This window comes from Dama dama, chromosome 14 (genome assembly GCF_033118175.1).
Source record: "Dama dama isolate Ldn47 chromosome 14, ASM3311817v1, whole genome shotgun sequence".
NCBI lineage: Eukaryota > Metazoa > Chordata > Mammalia > Artiodactyla > Cervidae > Dama > Dama dama.
In genome coordinates, this window is record NC_083694.1 from 61,017,026 (window position 1) to 61,035,152 (window position 18,127).

Below are 18,127 nucleotides of genomic sequence, written 5' to 3' on the forward strand. Positions count from 1 at the left end.
AATCATGCAAATTATTATGAATGTTTTCGGGCTTCCCTGGTGGCTCAAATGGTTAACACTCTGCCTGCAATGCAGGAGACCTGGGTTCAATCCCTGGCTTGGGAAGATCCCCCTGGAGAAGGGAATGGCAACCCACTCCAGTGTTCTTGCCTGGAGAATCCCATGGACAGAGGAACCTGGTGAGCTACAGTCCATAGGGTTGCAAAGAGTCAGAGACGACTGAGCAACTAACACACATACACACGAATACTTTCACAGACCAACACACTCATGTCCAGCCAAGCTTCCCTTCAGAGAATCCAGCAAACTCATTTCTACATGGTCCTTTGAGCCTCACGTTAACAAAATCCATGCACTCAGGTAACTGAAGACTCCATTAGGAGCCCCAAGCAATGGTTCTGAGTTTTTTCTTAAGGGTAAATCTGAGTCCCAAGGGAGGGGAGGCAAAATGCCTTCTCGGGCTCCTAGAAGTGTCAACAGATGGCTGTGCATCTGAGCCGTCAGCTTCCCCTCGGCTGCCCAGGCTTCCACCACTGCCCAGGCTAGGCCCTCCTCTCCTCACCTCACAGGCAAACAGCTTGAACTGTAGCCCCAGGATCTTGTAATCGATCAGCTGGTTCCCTCGAAGCTGAGTCAAGGCCTCCTTAAGGTCTTTAATGGCGGAATCATATCTGCAGGAAAGAAGCCAGTTCAGGGAAAGGAGGAAAAAAAGAATGAAGTGGGTGTCTGTTTCCTTTCGTCCATCTGTTTCACTGGGACAAGAAGTCTTTTCAATCCTTTTTGACCTGCTCTAGTTTTTCGCCAACCCTGACCCCAGGATTCTGTAGAACCTGGTGTAAACAGCGCCCCGGGGTTGTGCATCCCAGCAACACTGCAGGCCTTCCAGTCTCAGGCCGCCACAGGGATCTCTGTCTCTGTTGACTTCACACCGCCCCCACCTTTCTGACAACCAGCTTGTCACTTTCTGAAAGAGCCTCGATCTCCCCAGAGAGCTCCAAGCAGAACAGCACCTGCCAGCCCCATCTCTCTGTGGAGCTGGTCCACTCCCCACCAAGCGGCCAGGCCAGCCTGATGCAGCTCCCAGGGGCCCTTCGTCATGGCCACTGATGTCAGCCTCCTGCCCAGAGCCTCCTGTTTCAGCTTCTTTTGAGTTCAATTTAGCTCTTGGTTTGTGGCTGTCCCCTCCCTCCTCTTCCACATACTTTAGGTAAAAAGACAAACCATCACTTAAGCCAGAGAGCCCTTTTTTTTTCTTGGTAAATAGTTAAGAATAAAAATGTTTCAGATTTTTGTGTATTTAATTTTTGGCTGAACTGGGTCTCTGTTGCTGCACACGGGCTTTCTCTAGCTGCAGTGCACAGGCTTCTCATTGCAGTGGCTTCTCTTGTGGAGCACTGACTACAGGCATGCAGGTTTCAGTAGCTGCGGCTCTCAGGCTCTAGAGCACGGGCTCAGTAGCTGTGACACACGGGTTTAATTGCCCCATGGCACGTGGGATTGTCCCAGCCTCAGGATCGAACCAGCATCCCTTGCATGACAAGGCAGATTCTTAACCACTGGACCACCAAAGAAGCCTCCAGAGAACACCTCTAACCCTGCTCCTGGCACTGGCCTTCAGCTCCATTGGGTTGGCGTTGTGCTGACTGGCTTGAGGTGGATCAGGACTGCCGTCATTGGATTGGTAGCAGAGAATAGGGCTGACCACACCAATAGTGCCCACTGGGGTGTGGGCAGGACCTGGGCCAGGCCTCTTTGGCCTGCCTCTGATCTCCACAGAGGCCCTGGTGGGAGGGAGCCATTGCTGAGCAGCAGGGGATAGAAGCAGCCCCAGCCCAGCCCCTGGTCTGGCAGGAACAAATTTGCCTGTCTGTGGGGCTCCCACCAGGCAACTAAACCAAAAGTCCCTTGGCCACCATCTGACCCAGAGCTGCCACTTGTGGCTTCTCTTGGAGACAAGCCTGGAATGTGGACACAGGCTGGTGGGGACCCTCGAGAGGTGGTGTGGGTAATGAAGGTGCCCGAGGACAGCAGCCAAGGGACTGGGACCAGGCCCACCAGTCCTGCTACTAACTGGGAGACCCTGGCAAACTGCCTCCCTGGCCTCACTCCACACTGATATTATAAGGAGTGCATTGTGTGCAAGGGACGTGTTATATTCAGGGAGCAGAGCACATCAGGCGCTTGCTCGCATGTGGTCCTGGATCTAATTTCTGAAGTCCAACCCACGTGGACCGGAGTCCTGCTTCTGCCCCTTACTAGCTAGTGACAAAGGGGTGTGCTGTATGCTTAGTCACTCAGTCATGTCCGACTCTTTGCAAGAAGCAAATTACTTAATCCTCTCTTTCCTCATCTTCAGTATTAGAGCATAATAGCAGCACAAACCATTCAGGTGCTTAGGACAGTGCCTGGCATACACAGTATATTATTATTAATATATATATATATTTCCAGCTCTAAAACCAGCAACTAAATTCACATACCAATCTTCTATTACATGCTTGCGTGTGTGCATGCTAAGTCACTTCAGTCGTGTCCTACTCTGTGTGACCCCTCAGACTATAGCCCACCAGGCTCCTCTGTCCATGGGGATTCTCCAGGCAAGTGTCCTGGAGTGGATTACTGTGCCCTCCTCTGGGGGATCTTCTCCATCCAGGCATGGAACCCACATCTGTTATGTCTCCTGGATTGGCAGATGGATTCTTTACCACTAGTGTCACCCGGGAAGCCCGTATTACATGCCTACTTAATACTACATACTGTATTAACTGTTATCAGGAGATAAAAATACAGTTGTTGGGACTTCCCTGGTGGTCCAGTGGCTAAGACTGCACACTCCCAATGCAGGAGGCTGGAGTTTGATCCCTGGTCGGGGAACTAGATCCCACTTGTCACAACTAAAGATCCCACATGCCATAGTGAAGATCAAAGATCCCACATCCTACAATTGGGACCCGGTGCAGACAAATAAATAAATGAAACATTTTTTTAAAAAGACATGGCTGTAGAAGCCAGAATGCTTATGTCAGGGAATCTGGGAGCTGACCAGGAGGGCGGCTTGGCTGAGAGGTCCCAGGATGGCCGGGGGAAAGCTGGACATTCTGTCATCATTTGGTTGAAAGTGACTCCCACAGTCACAGGAGTGACGGGAGCAGACAGCCTGGGTTGGAAACAGAAGGATGGCTTCCTCTAACATACTTTTTTTAATAAGTGAAGTTGCTCAGTCCTATCCAACTCTTTGCGAGCCCATGGACTGTAGCCTGCCAGGCTCCTCAGTCCGTGGGGTTTTCCAGGCGAGAATACTGGAATGGGTTGTCATTTCCTTCTCCAGGGGATCTTCCCGACCTGGGGATTGAACCCAGGTCTCCCACATTGCAGGCAGATTCTTTACTGCCTGGGCCACCAAACCTTTCACAAGCATGCAGGCCATTCCTTAAACATCTCACGTCATTTATACACCCTTTTAGGCATTTCCTTGAAGGGGGAGAGGGGAAGCATTCCTGTTCCTTCTAAGCTGGAACGTGGTGGGTGACTGGCTCTGATTCACTGAGCCATGGAGTGGGACGGGGTGTGGAAACACGGAAAGAGGTGTCCTGTTTCCTGAGCAGATGGAATTTCCATCGTGTCCCACTGCCTGTGTGAGTGCACGGAAGGTCCTCGGAGGGCCCGTGAGGCTCTCTGCAGTCACCTGCGGATGTGCCCGCCTCCCTCAGCAGATGAGTTTCAGCTGTGAAGTAACACCGCCTGGGTCTACCTGGGATTGAGTGAGCCCAGCTCCTCCTAATTCTGCCCAGCAAGATGGCTAAAGATCCGGGCCCAGTCGGAGGGAGAAAGGAAGGACTGACGTTATTCAAAGGCTTGCTTTGTGTTTAAAACACTCCTGCTAGGTGTCTGTTTTTAAGCGTCTTAGAGAGCATCGCCCTGAAGGCCTCTCAGCCACCTGGTTTACCCAGAGCAGCTCCCCTGGGGCGTGTACTCTGATGCACAGCTCTGCTTCCTGCTGCCCAGGGTCTGAAAAAGCTCAGTGTGAGAAATCCAAAATAGCCTTCAGCCCCGAGCGCCGGGGGGCAGGCAGCACAGCCGCTGCCTTTTTCCAGCCCTGCCGCAGGAGACTTCCTCCATGCCATTTGGAGTCCACAGCGTCCAAGGAGGCCAAGGAGCTGGCATCCTCCCCTGGTTCTGCTGGGCAGCACCTGAGCACACACCTGGAAGTCACTGCCTGCTGTCTTCTCAGCTCACCAGCACAACTGCCGACCGGCTCGTGCTTCTCCCCAGCTCTGAGCCAGAGAGGGTTTATTATCCTCGTTTCTGTAACACTCCCTGGGAAGGTGTTTTTCCTTAGTAACCACTGATGTTCCCAACTAGTCCCGCACTGCCAGTGCCCGCCTGTAGACTAGAATGCTGCAGTCCACATTTGGGTAATGGAGAGAGACTGAACCGGCTGAAAGGAGTTGAAGCATCACACACCTCCATGCCAGAGCCTGGGGCCATGCCCTTGCCCGTTTCAGAAGTCAGGGAAAAGACTTTACTGCATTGCCTCTTTGAGCAGCTCCATCTAAAGGGTCTGGCCATATTTTCAGGGCCCTAAAATGTATAAGGGGCTGCCCAGGTGAATCAGATGGTAAAGAATCTGCCTGCAATGCAGGAGCCACTGGTCCAATCCCCGGTCAGGAAGATCCCCTGGAGTAGGAAATGGCAGTCCACATCCAATCCAATCCCATGTAGAGAGGAGCTTACAGTGGACAAAGCATCAAGAGCTGAACCTTGGCCTTTCCTGGTGGTTTAGTGGTTAAGTATCCACTGGCCAATGCAGGGGACACGGGTTTGATCCCAGGTCCAGGAAGATTCCACATGCTGAGGGGCAACGAAGCCCATGCATCACAACTACTGAGTCTGTGCTCTTGAGCTCAGAAGCCACAACTACTGAAGCTCACGTGCCCGAGAGCCCGTGCTCCACAATAAGGGAAACCACCGCAATGAGCAGCCCACACACTGCAGTGAAGAATAGCCCCTGCTCGCCGAAGTCAGAGAAAGTCTGCACACAGCAACAAAGACCCAGCACAGCCAAAAAGAAACAAAAATTTTAAAACAGAGCTGAATCATGTGGAGGGGAGGACACCAAAGCCCATGGATTGAGCAAAAGAAAAAAAGGGCAGCTCAGGGCCCAGACTCGTGTCTCATGTTATTTCCTCAATAAATAGTTGTTGAATTAAAGATAAAATTTGATAGATTTCTCTCTTAGATTTAACAATTACCAGTCACAGACTAATTGAATCCTGAGTCTGATTCCTGGATCTTACTAAGATTGTTTTGACTCGCTCAAAATACGAGGCTTTCAGGTTCTGGGATTTCTGAGCATTTCATAGAGAAATGTCTTCTGGGAGTCTCCCATCTTGGCCATCCGTCTCTCCTCATTTTAGGCTGTTAGAGGTGATTCACGAATGGCCTGAGAGTTTATCCTTCTAGAGATCTACAAGAGGATTTATGCTCAGACCTGCCCACAGGTCCTATATATCCTGAGGCTGGTGGGGATTGGGGGGGGGGGGCACTGAGAAGGAGAAAAGGGATAAAAGGGAGACAGGCATGATGCCATTGAAAGTAAAGGCCTGTGTGTCTTCTCTCCATTCAAGGCTTTCCCTTCCCAGACTGCCTCCGTGTCTGTTTGGGAGACTTCACTGCTGCTCTTAACTCGTTCAGGTAAATGACCGCATCTACATCCCAGAAGTCCTCTGAGTGTCTGGTAGTTGCCCATGGCAACGGCTCTGCACAGTGGCCTGGCAGGCTTGGTTTCTGACTAAACCCGAGGATCAACACCTTTCGGGGTTCCAGAGGATCAGAGCCCAGCCTACCCCTTCCCCAGTGCCTGGACATTCTCTGTCGCCTCCCCTCTATCTCACCAACACCCTTTCTCATCTGTTGTGCACACACCTGCACATACACACACACCATGCCCCTGCTGACATGTTACTGTTTGAACTGTTCTTCTTTAGCCTGAGCTGAACCGTCTTCTTTGGAACTTGTGCACACTCAGAGAACTATTTCTATGAAAGGTCAGTTAACCATTCCCTACATTTTAAAGGAATGCTTAGAATACATTTTGTTATTTGAATGTTTTTAGGGCGTTTGGGGGAGGGGTGTGGGACTCGAGATTAACTTTCATTTTCTATTTGTCTTTTTACTAATTATTTCCTGTTGACTATAAACACGCCAAAAATACAGAAAGGCTGACAGAAGAAGATGGAAATCTCTATAATTTCACCAACTGGGGAGGACTGCTGAAAACATTTTGGTCTATGGCCTTTGAGACTATTCTGCGAACCGGTAATGGGATTATGTGATACTATTTTGAAATGTTTTAAATTTAGTATCTATTGTGAACTTCTTTCTATAGTAAGACAAACACTACTCATCTGTGTTAATATATTCTGGTACATACAATATTAATTGTTTATGTTCTCATTTTAGTGACTGAATTATATCCCACTGAATGCATTGGGTTTTGGAAAATACATTCTGCAGGAATGTATTTTTTTGTTAAACCAGATCTAAGTCAATCACCTAGGAAGCTTTTACTTATTTATTGGCCACACCCATGTGACCTGTGGGATCTTAGTTCTCTGACCTGGGATTGAACCCAGGTCCTCAGCAGGGAGAGTGCGCAGTCCTAATGAGTGGCCCACCAAAGGAACAAAGGTTCTGATGTGGTTTCCTGATCGTTGTCATTGTGTGAGAGCTCACTACCTCACAGCAGTAGGCAACCACGGGTGCTCCCTTGATGGCTGCCGTATTTACAGCCAGAACCGCCCAGGCTGTGTCCCTTCAGGAAAAGGTGGGGTGCCATCCCCAGCCTGGGATGCTTCTGCAGCCTTGTGGTGAGTTGTAGCTGGGCCCGCCTTCCCTCCCCAGAGAGGGCTTCTGCCTCGTGCTGATTGAGTAACTGCCCAGAGAAAGCCCAGGCATGCCTCCCCGCAGAGGCTGAGCAGACACGTCTCAAACACCACGTCTGGCAGCACCAAGGCCCGCTCTGGGTTTCTCTGCACATTTCCCCAGCTTGTGCAACACTGGACCACTTACTTCTCCATCTGGTAGTAGAGCATCCCTCGTTGGAAGTAGGACACCGCCAAATGCTTGTCTCGGTTTATGCTCTTGGTGAAGGCCTGCGGAGGGAACAGCCAGGCAGTAAGTAGGAGTGAGATGAGCCAGTGGGCGAGGCAGGCAGGCAGGGTCCGGAAAACCGTTGATGTCTTGGAGATGACAAGAGGCTTAGGGGTCAGAATACTTGGTGTTGTCACTTCCTAGCCGCATGGCATGAGACAGGTTGCCCAATCTCCTTGAACTTTAGTTTTCTCCTCCATAAAATGGGGATATGCATATCTCCCTTTCATGATTACTAACAGGGTTAATAAAAGTCATCACGTTTGAATATAATCTAATTAGAATATTATCTACAGCATTTATTTTACAAATTTATTATAGGGATATTACACAACTAAGATCATTATCGATCTGTGTGTTCCTATTGCCATTTTGTTCACTGTTTTGAAATCTCATATGATTAAAATAGTAACAATAATAATGCCTTTAAAATGCCAGGAGTGAGGACTCAAGCATAAAACCAAAGAAAGGCAGCGAGAATGAGATGCCAGAGCAGAAGAAAGCAAAGTGAAGCCTAGAGCAGGGGGAGGAAGCAGAGGCAGGGGAGTGGGCGGCTGGGAGGTGAGCAGGGCGCCACAGCCTCGCCCGGGAGACCCGAGAGGCCGGAGTCCGCATCCCCTGCCGGCCGGGCTGCACTCAGGCCCTCCGCCTGGCAAGGCCGGAGTCCGCATCCCCTGCCGCCGGGCTGCACTCAGGCCCTCCGCCTGGCGTGCCGGCCGCTCCTCCTGACAGTGCGCGCTTTGTTTCTAACAGCCCCTGAGATCTGCGGTTCGTTTGCTCAGTCCCTGGGCGGCAGCAGCCCCGAGGAGGCGGGGGCCGCTGTCTTCCCTCCAGTGAGATGTAGAGGGTCCTCCCATGCTCCCATCTGCCCACTCTGCAGCCTGAGGCTGTGCGGGTATTCCACAAAGCTCTCTCTCTCCCTCTTTGCCAGGGCGAGGATGGCTGTGGGGGCCCCCTTCAAGGTGCTGGGGAGTCAGTCATCCAGCCACACCACCTTGCAAAGACTTGCAGTGGAAGGTAAAAATAAGGACTAACATTTACACAGTGGTGTGAAGTTACGCAGTACTTGAATAGTCTATGCCCCCTTTATGGGAAAAGAACCTTTTAAAAAAGAGTGTATATATATATATATATATATATATATGTATATATATATACACACACACATGTATAACTGATTTACATCATTGTATACCTGAAACTAACACAACATTGTAAATCAACTATATTCCAATAAAAACTAACTTAAAAAAATAGTTCATGCCTCGCTTATCGTCAAGATGCTTAACCTCTCCAGAAGCTGAAAGCCCGAAGTCTGTGACTTCCCAAGACCAAAAAGCCCAGAGAGAGGCAGAGCTAGGGTTTGATCCAAAAGTCATACCCATTCCAGCTTACCGTGACCAATATGAAAAAGTGATTGTTGGGAGTGCTCAACCCCATAGTAGGGAATATGAAAGAGAGAGAAAAACAGTGGAGAAATATGACATTCCACACCTGTCCTAAAATCACTGCAGATGGTGACTGCAGCCATGAAATTAAAAGACACTTGCTCCTTGGAAGAAAAGCTATGACAAACCTAGACATCATATTAAAAAGCAGAGACACTACTTTGCTGACAAAGGTCCGTATAGTCAAAGCTATGGTTTATCCAGTAGTCATGTATGGATGTGAGAGTTGGACCATAAAGAAGGCTGAGCACTGAAGAATCCATGCTTCCAAACTGTGGTGCTAGAAAAAGTCTCCTAATAGTCCCGTGGACAACAAGGATATCAAACCAGTCAATCCTAAAGGAAATCAACCCTGAAGATTCATTGGAAGGACTGATGCTGAAGCTCCAGTACTTGGACCACCTGATTTGAAGAGCTGGTTCATTGGAAAAGACCTTGATGCTGGGAAAGATATAAGACAGGAGAAGGGGATGACAGAGATGAGACGGTTGGATGGCATCACCAATTCAATGTACATGAGTTTGAGCAAGCTCCTGGAGATGGTGAAGGACAGGGAAGCTGGGTGTGCTGTAGTCCACGGGGTCTCAGAGTCAGACTGAACAACACCTGTCCTCAGTAAACATCATTAATCAATCACCATCTGCATTCCTTCCACCAGCCGCAGACTCCTTTGGAGAGTGTCCCACACAGTGGATCAGAATTGTCCCTTGAGGGAAAACCTGTTTTTCTTAAGTGCCTCCTCTTGATCTCTTGGGCAAGGAGAGCTCACTCACAGAAAGGTCTTAGAAAGCCAAAAGAGGTTCTTGGAAATCAGACGTGAAGCAGTAAGAGGGAGATTCTGTGGCTAGCAGTCAATAAAGGAAAACATAACTAAGGGGGGCTTTCAAAAGTGTTAAGGAAAGTTTCCAGAATGATTTGAGTGTAATCAATGGAGAATAAAGGAGAACAAAACCCTCAGCGAACAGTTTCCAGCGGGGCTGCCTGTTAGAACCACCTGGGGGCTTTTCAAAGCGGTGGCTGCCCAGGCTGCTCTGCAGGCCAATTGAATCAGAATTTCTGGGGCTGGGTGGTGCCGGGGCAGCCTTTGTTCTTCTGAAGCTCCTGAGAGGGTTCTAAAGTGCAGCCTGGGCTGAGAACCAGTTTATACAAAGGCCCCCGGGGGAGGCAGGGGCAGAGATACCTCCACTCACCTTCTCTGCCTCCAGCAGGTTCCCCAGAATCGTGTGTATGCAGCCCATATTGAAGCAGATCCTGGAGTGGGGGTCCTGTACCCCGGTGAAGGCGTCCAGGGCTCCCTTCCAGTCCTTCTTGTCGGCTGCCAGCACCCCTTCATTCCAGAGGCTGATGGCCTCGGCCAGGGACATGGTCGGGTGCAAACCGGGAGGGCTGCCTGGAGACCCGGGAGAGGGCAAGCCCGTGTCTCCCCAGCCAGGCCGCCCCCAACCACCTTCACTTTCCTGGCCTGGAGCTCAGACTGGGGCTGAGGCTCCTGAAGACAACTTCTCAGTGTTGCAAAGGTGGCAGGAAGTGTCCCCACGTTTTGGCAACTGACGCACAGAGCAGTCAGTTCTGTGAGAGAAAAGGAAAGAGAAGGAGCGAGAGGGCAAGTGGGGCGGAGTGTGGAGGAGAGAGGAAGTACATCAGATACTGCCCCCGAGGCCGCAGTTCCCCAAAATGCTTCTGCTCTGTCCCCCAGCTCCTCCCCTCCGTCTCCCACCGCTCTGCGGGGCAGCAGCTTTTGGCCAGGGCTCTGACCCCAGGTTCAAGGTGACTTCTGGCTGCCTGTCCAGCGAGGGTGTTGGGTGACAGAAGAGTTCTATTCAGTCTAGAATGAATTCTTTGCTCACTTCCTCACACCCTCGTTGGAGTAGGAAATGGCAACCCACTCCAGTCTTCTTGCTGAAGAATTTCATGGACAGAGGTGCCTGGTGGGCTACAGTCCATGGAGTGGCGAGGGGTTGGACATGACTGAGCGACCAACACTTTTCACACCCTCACAGACTGTCTTGATGTATTTGGTTTTTTATCTCGGGATAAAATTGGCAATCAGATTCCCGAGCAGGACGGTCTTGGGTGTCCATCTGGGTCTGAGGTACTTTTGTGAACACTTGGGAAGCTCAGTGGGGACCAATCTCCTGCAAATGGCAAAACTAGGAGCCAAATATGACAGTGAATGACTTCTCCTATCCTGTGAAAAACTGAAGAGACAAGGGTTCTCATTGATGACTGATCTGTTTACTAGTCCCCTAAAACACAGATTTACAACTCCTTCCCTGCTGCCCTGAGAAAGTATAAAAATCAGTAAGATAATTGGGAGGAGAGGGTATAACGAATTTGATTTACTAAAATCCTGACTTCTTGTTAATCACACTCCAGAGTAAAGGTAAAATGCAATTCTGAGGGTCAAATGCTTAGATGGCAACACTCGCTCTGTCGTTATTGAAAGCACCTTCCAGGTATCACCAAACTTCCCCTAAGAGCCCAAAAATAAAATTTAAAAATGTGCATTCTATAAGGCTTGTAGGATTGAAGATGAGAGAATTGGGAAGGTGTGTGTACACCTTTGTAGGAAGCATGCCCTGTGTTTGGAAGGTCTTCCCATCTCACTTTGTCTGGCAAACTCCTACTCATCCCTGAAGGCCCAGTGAAATATCACCACTTGCCTGAAATCTAGTTCCACATTCCAGATAGCAGAGACTCCCCCCTCCTTTGTAGCACCTCTTCCCAAACAATTGTATTTGTTGCCATTTCTCTTTTCATTTGCCCAAGCTCTTAGACTCCTGAATATCTGGGCCCATGCCTTTTCAATTCTAGGATTCCCAGCTCCTAGACTGGGAACACACTCAATACATGATGAAGGGATATATTCCAAAAAGAAGTTAGAGACCCTTGACAAACGACCGGCCGATAGCAGTGATGGAAGGGAGAGAGAGATACTGCTATTCCACCTGGTAAAAAAATACAACTCAATCAGCACGTTGATTATTCCTAGGAAAACCAAGTGGTTTCGTAACTAGGCTAGACTTTAAGCTTTCTTTTCACACTATTATCTGAGTCTGCCACACAAAACTCTCTGGAAGCTGATGCCTATGAGTTTCCCAGTCTTATTTTCCCAGAATGTCCTTCACAGGCCCATACAAACTCTACCACTTGCTCCTCTTCCCCCCTGGGTCTTCATTTCCTGCCTCTCTGCGCTTCCCAATGTCTGCTCCTTCAAACCCACCTTGCACAGACATGGGTGCCCTGCTCAAATACCCACTTCCTCCAGAAGCTGTGCTGAATTCAGGCCCAGTCTTAAGCCCCTAAACCCGTGATCTCACCTTCTCCTGAACTCCCACGTGGTTCTCGGTCACTCTCACATGAGTAAAGTGTGTGCATGTGTGTCTTAGCTCCTCAAACAGACTGCCCCATCCTTGATTCCCCCCAGAAACCCAGCAATGCCATGCACACTCATTTCTGTCCAGTTTCCCCCCTGTCCCCACGCCACCATGAGCCTGTGGATGAACGTATCGTCTAACCTCTTGTCACACATCCATCTATTCGCTACAGAGTAGCCAAACTAATTCTTTTTTACAGCATAAACTCTTTATATCTTTATAATTTATTTCTTTTTAAAGAAATAAGGATGATTGCTTTACAATGTTGTGTTGGCTTCTGCCGTACATCAACATGAGTCAGCCATAGGTATACACGTTTCCTCCGACTGGAATATGTACATTACCATGTGTGAAATAGACAGCTAATGGGAAGTTGCTCTATAGTGCAGGGAGCTCAACCTGGTACTCTGCGACAATCTAGAGGGGTGGGGTGGGAGGTGGGAGGGAGGGTCAACCGACTAATCTTTTAAAAATAGAGGTTGGCTCACATCATGCCCCTGCTTTAAAACCTTCAGTGCCTTAGTTATTACTCCTAGGATACAAACCAAACTCCTTCTCACGGTGCAGGAAGGATCCTCTCTACACACCGCGCCCCCTCCCCGCCAATCCCTGCCACACCATTTCCCATCCGTCCCTCCCTCAGCCCTTCCCAGTGTTTCCATGCAATGTCCTATTGTCAAATGGTTTCCTCTGCTTGGAACACTCTTCCCGCAACCCTCTGCCCGGCTGGTTCAGTTCCGACTCGTCTTTCACTCCTTCAGGAAGGCCTTTCTTGATCCATGACCTTCCTGTGTTCACCCTTTCTCTCTCTCACAGCACACAGTTCTCTTGGGTCACGGTGTTTGTCATAATTTGTAATTGTGTTACAATAGTCATCGACACTCTTAGTAGATGACCTTCTCAACCACCCCTTCTTCCCCATTTTTCCTTTGGTAGAACCCCCATTCTGTTCAAGTCTCCACTCTCTGGAGGCCAAGTGCCTCGGGAGAGATAAACTCCCAACACTGCCCCGAGGAATGGGGTTCTGACTGGTTCAGGCACAAGTGTCAGATAGAATTCTAGTTAATAAGACATTAGGAGAAGGGTGCTGAGGATTTCTGGGCAAGATTATTCCCCCTGCTGATTTAAAAACACACACATGGGAAGAAACGAGACACAGTCCTTATTTTTCCCCTAGACAGTATTATGAAGCTGCGCCTGGAGCAGTGGCAGCTCTCTTGTGACCAGGAGGAAAACCAGATAAGAATAAGCCATTGTTTTGAGGAAAAGAGAATGAAAAACTAAAAACCTGGGTCCTTAATTATGTTGATGAGCTCCTAAGTTAACCCATCTTGGAACTGATTTTCTCAGAATTCCTTTGTTGGTGAGATAAGTCTGTTTATTGTTTAAGCTATTTGAATAGTGTCTTCTGTTCTTTATCATTTGAAACATTCTGAGAGACATACCACTATATTTTCGATTCTTGGCACAGCACTCAGTATTGTAGGTGTTTAGAAAACTCTTATTGAGTAAATTAAGACACTGGTTGAATCTCACAGTTTTAGCTCAATGTTTGCAAAATTATTTGAAAGCTCTGTATAAGCAAGATTTGCATTTGCTCTGCTCACAGATCATGCACTCATTCAATGGGAAGCTAAGAATACTCCTAAGGCTTTCCTTTTTCTGGAGGGAGGGGCCCCTGAAATTAAACTCATTGTTCTCGTTATTCCTTGGCAGTCAGCAATTACCTTCTCCTCCCTACCCACTCCAGTATTCTTGCCTGGAAAACCCCATGGACAGAGGAGCCTGCCAGGCTACAGACCATGGGGTTGCGAAGAGTTGGACATGACTGAGCATGCATGTGTGCCCCACTTTTAGAGCTTAACGTTTCATCATTCAACTTTTTCTAACTTTTTTGCGGCTTCGCTCTCAAACTCCCCAAAGGGTGGAAACAGGTCTCAGTTTTCCCTCATTCTTTCACGCTCTAGGCACATAGCAAGTGTTCTGTAGACCACTGATTGGTTAAACGAACCAAAATGAAGAAACTGGAACCCTACTTGAAAAAATAGTTTTATGGAATTTGTCATTATCACCCTTATTTGCATAGAGTGCGGTAGATTTTCAATAGTAGGGAGAGTGTGTACATCCTGTATCCTCAAATCTAACATCAGTAGATACTGACATTGGATATGAGACAGGGACGCTTCAGGAGGTTGGTAGGGAGACCTCATTTATTACATGTGAACTTGGCCTGAGTTTCACAGGGAGGACACAGAAAACTCAGGGTCTCCTTAGTCAGCAAGGCTGGTTGAAACCCTCAATGCTAAAAGCCTTCCTTCTCCAGGAAGACGTCATAAGTTAGCCCTATCTAGCCTACCAGGTTAGTAGGTTATTTCTGCATAAAAAGTCATCACAAACTTAGTGACTTACAATGATATACATTCACTCTCACGGGTTTCATGGAGCAGGCTTCTGGGCATGGCCCGGCTAGTCCTCTGCTCGGGTTCCACCAGGCTGAGATCAAGGTATGGGCCGGGTTGCATTCACCTGGAAGCTTGACTGGGGAAGAGTCCGCTCCTAAGCTTCCTCCTATTGTCGGCAGAATTCACTTACCTTGCAACCGTAGAATATACGAGGCTTGCTTCTTCAAGACCAGCAATGGAGAGAGCGTTTCCACGTCGCCAAATCTCTGATCCTAGACCCCTTTTTAAAGGGCCTGCTTGACTAGGTTAGGCCCACCCAGGATAATCTCTCTTTTGGTTAAAGTTAGCTGTCTAGGGTCTTTGATTACTTCTGCAAAGTCCCTTCACCTTTGCCATAGTCTGTGGGTAAGAAGCAAGTCTCAGTCCCTGCCCACACACTGGGAGGGGATTATACAAGGGCATCTGAGGATTGGGATCATCTTAGGATTCTGCCTACCACCACTATAGAGTTCCAGTCTCCTCCTTCCCTGATTCACCAGCTAGGTCATTATTCCTGCCCTGTGCTCTCATAGCGGCTTCTCCACCTCCCCAACCATGTGTCAACCACACCTGATTGTAATCACTGTTTAAGAGGCTGTTTCCCAGCTGGGCTGTAAGCTCCAGGAGTAGAGGACCTACATCTGAGTTTTCCAGTGTTATCTTTTGTGCCTATCACATAATAGATTCTCAAATTATGTGCTAAATATCAGTGTTGTGGAAGGTGTGTTTAAAGTCACTGTAATTTTTTTAGTTTGGTTGGTTACACATACCCATCTTATCATCCAGATGAGGACATGCATAAGGCTATTCTTTTAAAGCATCCTCATATTAAGCACACTAGACATGAGGATCATTGCCATCTTTGAACTTTTATACACAAGGTACCTGGGTTTCCCTGGTGGCTCAGCGGTAAAGAATCTGCACGTCCATACAGTAGGCAGAGGTTCGATCCCTGAGTTGGGAAGAGCCCCTGGAGAAGGAAATGGCAGCCCACTCCATTATTCTTGCCTGGGAAATCCTCTGGACAGAGGAGCCTGGCAGGTTACAGTCCATGTGGTCGCAAAGAGTCAGACAGAGCTGAGCATGCACAAACACACCACAAATTTGAAAAATGAAAAAGAGCCTTGGCTAACAAAAAAAATGAAAAATAGATGTTTGCCCCTTGCCCAAGATTCTAAAATGACAGATTGCTATAGAGGGATGGGAGATTCTCAGAAATCAACACAACCACCTAGTACACAGAGATCCGAGATGAAGGAAATGGAGAGGCATTGGGATCCCACAGGGAATTCTCTCCAGAGGTCAGACACACACAAATGATAGATGATGTGGCTCCTGAGCAATGAGAAATCCAAATGCTGGCAGCGATCAAAGAAGGTGTACGGGGAAAGCTGAAGCCCAGAGCGAGTTGAAGCTGCAAAAAGCACTAAGGATGACACAAAGAGCTTAGTGTCAGAGGATGAACAGAGAGGCTCACTGCTTGGTGCAGATGACGTCACATCAGCAGATGCTGGCCAGAAAGCAGAATCCTCGGCTCCGACTTTGTTCCTGAGTCACACAGGGAATGAAGACCCAGACAGAGGATGGTGAGGAAGCTGACAGCTGGTCTAAAGAAACTCCAGTCATCTAATCCAGACTCACCAAATCCCAGGAACAGAAAGATTTCGTTTGTATGATCCCTAAAGCCTTGTCAGTTGAAGCACCATGAAGACTGGGATCAGTGCTAGAAAGCCAGGATGGATGGGTAAATGTGATTCTAGGTGTCTAAAAGTCATAAATTCTTAAAATGATACCAAAGACTTACCAGTTGATCCCTGGAAAGAATTCCAAAATATAGATTATTAAACAAAGGCACTTAGAAACAAAAGGGAATTGGAATTTTAGAAACTAGAATGAGTTTACTAAGAACAAGTTGGCCCAAAGCAAACTCTTTACCTTTTTTTAAGAAGGTTTTCCTGATAGGTGAACCAGGATGGTGCATATGCAAACATAAAAGGGTATTTGGCCAAGATAGTCCCTAGACAAAGTAATTTAGATGATTTAGTTGGCCTAATTTTATGTCCCTAGAATCTTCTTGAGGTATCAATGTCAATTTGTGCTTTTAACCTTTTTATAAACAACTTGGATCAGATTTACAAGTGACTCAAAGCTTGGAGAGACTATCAACATGTAGAATAACAGAATCAGAATTCAAATATTGCCTGACTCATACTGAATCACAAAAACTCCAAGTTGTAATTTAACGGGAGACATGTAAAGATTTACTCCTACGTTTGAAGATTCAATTGCCCCAATATAGGAAGGCAATTGTTCTTTAAGAAGGATGTATTTGAAGACGTCTAACCATTTGAGCTGACTGCACACTCAACATGAGTCAACAGAATTGCATGGTTGCCAAAACAGCTAATGCAATCTAAACTAACAGAAGTGCAACCAACTCTTGTGTCAGTTGGCTCTTGACTCAACCACCCACCCAGAAACCTGCATGATCTCTCTGTTGACCAGTGCAGGAGATGGCACCAGCTCCCTGAATTGGAAGATTCTTGGACACATCCTCTCCTATCCACAGTGCCTGTCTTCCATCAGAAGGGTTCCCATTCTGACCTGGCTGGTGTTCACGTCTTTCTCCAGATCGCTTGGCTCAGATAAGAAGACACTGTCTAGAATGCCCCCCATTGCATTCAGTCCTTTTCCCCATCTGATCACATTTCAACAGCCACAGCAGACACAGCTCATATTTCCTTCACAAGGGACACAATTCCTCATCTCCGGGCTTAGCTTCTTTCCTAGGCCTCAGAGCAGTCAGCAACAGGGACTTGATCAGCATCTAATGACTCAAGAGCGTGGCTTAATGATGGGCTTCTTCTGTGTCCTTCTCAGTATTCAGGTTGACACACCTGTCCAGGAGTTCACCTGCTTGACATAGGTCTACCAAGGCCATCACTCCATTCATGTGAGTCAAACCCATCAGAGCCATATTCCCCAAGTAAGGATACATGCATACCGCCCATGGCTCATGAGATGATTTTAGGCAGTATGTAGACAAACAGTTCTATCATCATAATTATTGTATTATTTTAATTCACTAAAACTTTTGGACAAGTAACATGCTCACGTGGTTCAAAATGGACAAATATGAAAAATTATTCTGATCACTGCCAAACACTTCCCACCCACCAGGAACCACTTGTGTTAACTTATCGGCATTCTCTCAAAAGAGGTTTTAAGTATATACAAATGTAAACCCCTGCATGCGTGCATGTGTGCTAAGTCACATCATTCATGTCTGACACTGTGACCCTGTGGACCATAGCCCACCAGGCTGCTTTGTCCACGAGATTCTCCAGGCAAGAATACTGGAGTGGACTGCCATGCCCTCGTCCAGGGTATTAACCTCTTGGTCACTCCCCTTTTATGCACATACCATTTGATACACAATTCTGCACCTTGCTCTTTTCTCTTAATATTAAGGTCTATTTCTCCGTATCAGGACATAGAGCACTTCCTCCCTCTTTTATGACTGTGTAGTTTTCCATCTTCAAACTGGTTTCCCACTGAAGGACAGACAGTTAGGTTATTTATAATTACGTCCTCTCATGACAATGTTGCAACGGATGTTCTTGTGTACTGTGGGCGTCATTTCACACATCTGTGAACATATCTAAAGGACATATTTATAGAAGTAGAATAGATGGGACAGAGAGTTTAT

At 47.8% G+C, this 18,127-nt stretch overlaps 1 protein-coding gene across 1 annotated transcript in view; it reads right to left on the reverse strand.

Annotated features, from left to right (window-relative positions):
* NCF2 (neutrophil cytosolic factor 2) overlaps positions 1-10,204 on the reverse strand; it is a 31,535-nt gene extending 21,331 nt beyond the window's left edge. Inside the window, exons 1-3 of the mRNA XM_061160893.1 lie at positions 9,791-10,204; positions 7,072-7,154; positions 563-671 (exon numbers count right to left, since the gene is read on the reverse strand). Of these exons, the coding sequence (XP_061016876.1) occupies positions 563-671; positions 7,072-7,154; positions 9,791-9,964 (366 nt within the window). The 5' untranslated portion in view covers positions 9,965-10,204. The remainder of the gene's footprint in view (positions 1-562; positions 672-7,071; positions 7,155-9,790) is intronic.
* Positions 10,205-18,127: the final 7,923 nt, after the last annotated feature.